This window comes from Orycteropus afer, unplaced genomic scaffold (assembly GCF_000298275.1).
Source record: "Orycteropus afer afer isolate SDZICR_OR568_19922 unplaced genomic scaffold, OryAfe1.0 scaffold00002, whole genome shotgun sequence".
In the NCBI taxonomy this organism is placed as follows: Eukaryota; Metazoa; Chordata; class Mammalia; order Tubulidentata; family Orycteropodidae; genus Orycteropus; species Orycteropus afer.
Genome location: NW_006921589.1, coordinates 6,259,814 through 6,265,981, shown reverse-complemented (window position 1 = coordinate 6,265,981; position 6,168 = coordinate 6,259,814). Strand labels below are relative to the sequence as shown.

The window sequence follows — 6,168 nt, the reverse complement described above, 5'->3', positions numbered from 1 at the left end:
TTCCTCATGACAAAAAGTGTGACTTCTGGAATGGAGAACTACAAGTTCTACGGGCACCACATCCCCCAATGTCTTCACTTTTCTATCTTAAAGAGAGGAAGAATTATTTTGGAAGTCTGACAAGCCCTTATAATCCAACACTCAGAGCCTTACAAATTCTTGCTAATACAGTGGGCTTTTAAACAATTTTTTCTACAGCAGAACTATGTAGTGTTCCTGATTTTCTTAAATAAAAACAACGAAGGCCAAACTTTACATGTGAGGGGTGAGAAACTTGAGGTTGGGCTTTGAGTATACCCTTACCCCATGGCATCAGTCACAGAGGGAAGAAAAAATATGGAGGTCTTTGGCCAGACATAATTCAATTAGACCCTTTGCTGGACGTATTTGCTGGAAATTAGAGTCTGGAAGCAGCATAGAGACTAAATCCGCTCAGGGCCTGCTGTACTACTGGTCACCCGGCTTGTTTGGCAGGCAGGCCCTATGGCTCCTCTTCTTGGCTTTGGCAGGGGCCTTAGGGAGCTTTTCAGAGATATCCCAGACATGTACTGCTGCCATGAGTTTTATTACGCGTGTGGACCTCTGCTATTTTAATGCAAGTTTTCGATAATGTACATAAAGTTATTCAAGATCCTTATAAGAAACCACAAATTGGAAGACTCCAGATATGGCAAATGCTGTTGTCATTAAGAGGATATATTTTGATTTTTGAAGGCAGTTGTGTCCCTGTAAGGCCACCTGTCTGGTTTTAGATAAGATGCACTACAGACCCAAGTCAACCCCCCAGCATTAGTGTTAGTGATGCTTCTACAAGGTCCCAGGCACAAACAGGAGGCTAAGGCTGAGAGACCAGATTTCATGTATTCTCCCTCTTCAACTTGCTGAGCCTGGAGCAGCGGCCAGCCGCCAGCCCCAGTTGCTGTCACTGGTTCCGACTCATGGCGACCCCTGTTTTGGGGGAGAACGACTCCACAGGGTTTTCAATGGCTGTGATCTCCCAGAAGTAAATCACTAGGCCTTTCTTCTAAGGTGCCTCTCCCCAGAAAACCAAAATCCCTGCCATCGAGTCAATTCCGACTCGGAGCTACCCCCTTTGGGCTTCCCAGGCGATAAATCTTTACGGAAGTAGATTGCCCAGGCTTCCTTCTGTGGAGTGGCTGGGGGGTTTGAACCACTATCCTGTTGGCTGGCAGTCAAATACTTTAGGCACCATATCATCAGAGCTCCTTGCATGCCTCTGGATGGATTAAAACCACCAATCTACTGGTGAATAGCCAAATGCGGGGTAACTAGTTTCTAATTAGTTTACACCTGTTTGAAAAGTAAGAAGAGTCCCTCAACCATGTTTTAAATTCAAAACACACCCTTTCACCTGGCAACCCCTACCTCTCAGAACCTGGCCTATTGAAATTATATTGCTCCAGTACAAACACTTGTAATTAACCCCATTCATCCTTGAGTTTGTCTACCCAACACCTCATGTGGATGTTGACAAGTCTTGCGTCCGTTAGAACTGACTGGTTTCTCGTGGCCCTGGGCCAGTGCTTTTTCAGGCAGAGGCATGTGCCAGGCCACTGAAGCACTCTGTAACTGAAACAAACTGCAAACAACTGAAACCCCCTCCCCCAGCCAAGGAACAGCTGACCATCAAAGGCATCCATACAATGCAATATTGGATCCGTTGTGCCTAAGGCATTTGACTGCTAGACAGAAGGTTGGTGGTTCAAACCCATTAGCCACTTGGGAAGGAAGGTGGGGCAATCTGCTTCTGTAAAGATGGAGATTTCTGCCATGGAAACCCAATGGGGGTTGCTGTGAGTCGGAATCAACTCCATGGCAGTGCGTTTGTTTTGCTTTGATTTTAAAGAATGAGGTGGGGTCTATAAGTACTGACTTAGAAAGATGGGGCATATTGAGTGAAGTATGATAAATACTATGTCCAAAATAAAAAGCAAAACTACAGTAACCAGCGAGTAGAGCGTGGCCAAATGAAATCCTGTGTCGTCACTCATGCCTGGCCGCTTCACTTAGCATGCTGCTTCTGAGGGTCATTCATGGCGTTGCGTGTATTAGCAGTTCCTTCTTTTATTGCTGAAAAGTATCCCGTATGTGTGTGGCTGGCTGTTCAAATGAGGGAAAATGTCAGAAATAGCCCGAGTTAAAGTGTTAGCAGTAGTTACTCATTCTCGGGGGCACTGAAGGAGAAAGAGTAGATTGTCTTTTGACAAAAATTTTTTAAGTAGCGGGCATGTGATTTGTCAACTTTTTGTGTTTTCTGGTATTTTTTATATTTTACAAAAATTCATTAAAACTTTCAACATTTAAGATAAATAAGTAAATTAAGCAAACCATAAAGCAAGCTGAGGACTGTAAATTACCCTTACCAAGTATTGCAGACTTAGTTTTTATCCATATGATTTTAGGCACGTTAGTAATCCCACAGAATCTCAGTTGTTCTCGTCTTACAAATAGGGGAGAATTTCTGTTTTAACTCCCTTCTACAACTGTTGTCACACACACACACACACAAATTTTTTATTGAAATAAGGTGTGTGTGGAAATATAAACTGAATGCAGGAATGTTAGGCTGCAGTGGTAGAATGTATCTGGAACCCAGAGCAAGACTGAAGTACACTTAACGTTCCTTTAATGCTGTAGCTTTCATTTTTCACTGAGAAGGTGCGTTCTTCTCCATTAAAGGCTCCTGGCAGTGCCCAGAGCGCCCTGGCTCCAGCTCAGAGGCTTCACACAGGACAAGTGTAAGACGATCTGGTGGTGGAGTGGCGACTCTAGTGGAAGGTTCATTTCTTCTTCCAATGTATCCGATACCGTTTTTCTTCCTACTGTTTCTTGTTCCAGAGGGCAGAAACAGCTACGTGATAGATGGAGTTGGTCTTTCCCCTTTCGTGCTGGGATATACAATTAAAAACCCCAAATTCATGGGTTTTTCATTACAAGTAATTTCTGACCATCCAAAAAATATCCAGGCGGCTGGCTGCTGAACAGAACAAATGGTTCCCTGCACTTCAACACTGTCATATGATCCATGAGCCATGATTTTAACAGGGCTTCAAAGCAGTTCCCTCTGGTTTAACCCTCTGCTGAGACTTTGCCTTTCCAACCCAGATAATACTGAATCACAGTCTACACTTTAACAAGATCCCCAGGTGACTGCATTAAAATGTAGGTTCTGGTTCAGGATACCTGGGGGCGGAAAGGCAAATTCTCAGAAGGGGGCTGAACTAGAAGGAACCAGCTGGAAGCCTTGGATTTTAACCATAGTGAACTAGAGTATCTCAGGAAGTAATGATAATAGTGAAGTAATCCTCAGTTCATGCCTTTACCCTAGGCATGCATTTGCTGGTGTTGTGTAGTTAAAATTATTAAAGCACTAATGCTGCATTTTACCTCCTAGCCTTTGAGGTATAACCTACATTTAAGTGTAACTACCCCTCAGATATAGAGTATATGTTGTTGTTGTTATGTGCCGTCGAGTCAGATCTGACTCATAGCGACCTCTCCTTGGATTTCCAAGGCAGTATCACTACAGAAGTAGATTGCCCAACCTTCCTTCTAAGGAGTGGCTGGTAGGTTGGAACCTCCAGCCTTCTGGTTAGCAGTCAACTGCCTTAGGCATGACGCTACCAGAGCTCCCATAGAGTACACAGATCACCTGAAAGTTTTCTCGCCTCTTTGCTGCCAGTTACCATCCCCAACCCCAGCCCACCATTGACCTGCTCTTGACTTCCAGCATTTCATATAAACAAAACCTGGTGCCTGGCCACTACACTTAGCATGCTGCTTCTGAGACTCATTCATGGTGTTGCATGTATTAACAGTTCATTCTTTTATTGCTGAGAAGTATCCCATAGTATGGATTGAGGTGTAGCTATTACGTGTCACTGCTGTGAACATTTACATACAAGTCTTTTGATGGCCATATGGGTAGACCCAGGAATAGAATAGCTAGCTTACATGGTAGGTGTTTCAGTTTGTAAGAAACTCCCAAACTGTTTTTCAAAGTGGCTGTATTAAAGTCCCTGGGTGAGGGTCTGCAGTTGGCTAGTAACCCAAATGCTGCCTGTTCAAACCCACCCAGAGATACTGCAGAACCAGGCCTGGTGAGCAGCGTCCATAAGGAGTACAGGCAAACGGGCTCCGGAGCCCATCGAGCCTCTCCAAATGGACACATAAACGAGCCTTCCAAGTGGTTGTATTACTTACATTTCCACCAGCAGAACATCAAAGCTCAAATTGGTCTCCATTCTCACCAACACTTAGAGCAGTCTTTTAGCCATCCTACTGAGTGTGTAGTGTTCCACTGTGCTCTTCATTGGCATTTCTCTGATAACTATTACTGTTAAACATCTTTTGTGCTTACTGGCCATTCATATACCTTCCTTTGGGAAACACCTGTTCAAATCTTTTGTCCATTGTTTTAAAAAAGGTGTTGGGTTGTTGCTCTTACTAAGTTGCAAAAATTCTTCAGGTATAGTATACTGGAGACAAGTTGTCTGACATACATTCTTTTCTAAGGGTACATCTTACTTCATCTGGAAAACTCTGTTCAGGATTGGGAAGGAACAGCTGGAAGTTTGTATGTTCACAAATCTTGCCACATTGGACACTGGTGCCTCTGATTCAAGGATACAATTTGGCTGGGTTTTGTAATAGGCTCAGTAAAAGCTCCATAGATATAATTCTTGTCTTACCATCTTTCTGAGTTATTTCTACTGGGCCTTAAAGTTTAAAATTATACTGTGTGTCATATCTTATCAACAATACCAGGAATTAGGTCCACAATAGACCTACTGGAGGATTCTAGATCAAAGTCTGAAAGGAAATTAGGATGTAAGACGAGGGATTGACAGCAGCTTAGCTTCAGAGAAGGATATCTAATAATTCCTATACAATAAGATATAAACTAGAAGCTTCACTTCTCACAATCATGGTTTTATAGCTGATCAATCACAGTAACATGAATGGCCTAGGGCAGAAATGAGTTTCCACTGCTTCACTATGTTCATGTTGCACTGATGTCAATACTCATCCATTTCAGCTTGTTGTACGTGCTCAGAATCACAGTGCGAAAAATACCGATCAACCTCAAATACTCTGAATACCTGCCCTGTATTCTCTAGTCCCTGGAGAACGACATCATGCTTAGTAAAGTAGAGTGTCAGCAAAAAAGAGCAAGACCCTCAGAGAGGAGGACAGTCGCTGCAGCAATGGCTCAGACACAGCAACGACTGTGAGGACAGCACAGGGCCAGGCAGTGGCTCACTCTCTGCACACAGTGTCTCTATGAGTCCAAAGACTTCAGAGGCTCCAACAGTCGGACCATGAGTGAATTTGTATTAAATTGACAATACTGATTCTATGATTCTTAGAAGTTTTCTAAAAATGCTGTTATTTTATTGTTTCTCAAAGATGAGCACATGTCAAATGTAGGAAAGAAAAACTAAACCCTTAGTTACGCTCACGCTCATTCGACATGTGCTCTAATCAATGACCAGGACTCAGCAATCAGGAAAAGAATGGGATCCTGTTACGTGGAAGTCAGGGAGGGCAGGGAGCACTCACGGCCGAGGAGCCGTTCGGATGCTGAGAACTAGTCTGCAGGCTAGTGTGTTACGGGGGCACTCTACTGGGCTCTCACCCATGAACTTCACAAGCTGATGCCTCATTCATGTACTGCATAAGCTGGCTCGACACAGTGAAAGGGTGACACCTGCCCGGAGCGCCAGACAGTGGTTTTTACTTTATTAAGCATTTAAGCACAAATGGAGGACCCCTATGCAGGACGGTAAAGGACACCAGGGAGGAGAAAGGGATACTTGGGAGAGTCATACACTAGAGCCCCTCTTCACAAAAAGGGTTCAATATTGATTTCCAGGGAGGAGCAGGGCATGGTCAGCTCAAATTTGGTGATGACATCAGGGTGAAGGACCCCCAGCTTCCCGATGCTCTGACCCCAGGCAAAGATCTCAGCACCCCGCCCAGGGAAGAAAGCAGAGCCTGAAAGAGAGAGAGAAAAATCAATGTTTCTCCTGGCAAAACTGTCAGTAGACATTTAACACTAAAAGCCCACTAGTCTGCTTTAAAATAACCACTCTTCAAAGCACTGGCTGTGAAAAGAGTGCTTCCTGACACTTCCTAGTAGCAAAA

At 43.9% G+C, this 6,168-nt stretch overlaps 1 protein-coding gene across 1 annotated transcript in view; it reads right to left on the bottom strand.

Moving 5' to 3' along the window:
* Positions 1 to 5,866: 5,866 nt before the first annotated feature.
* Positions 5,867 to 6,168, bottom strand: part of FARSB (phenylalanyl-tRNA synthetase subunit beta) — a 78,902-nt gene continuing 78,600 nt past the window's right edge. The window contains exon 17 of the mRNA XM_007935619.1: positions 5,867 to 6,018. Coding sequence (XP_007933810.1) covers positions 5,867 to 6,018 — 152 coding nt within the window. The remainder of the gene's footprint in view (positions 6,019 to 6,168) is intronic.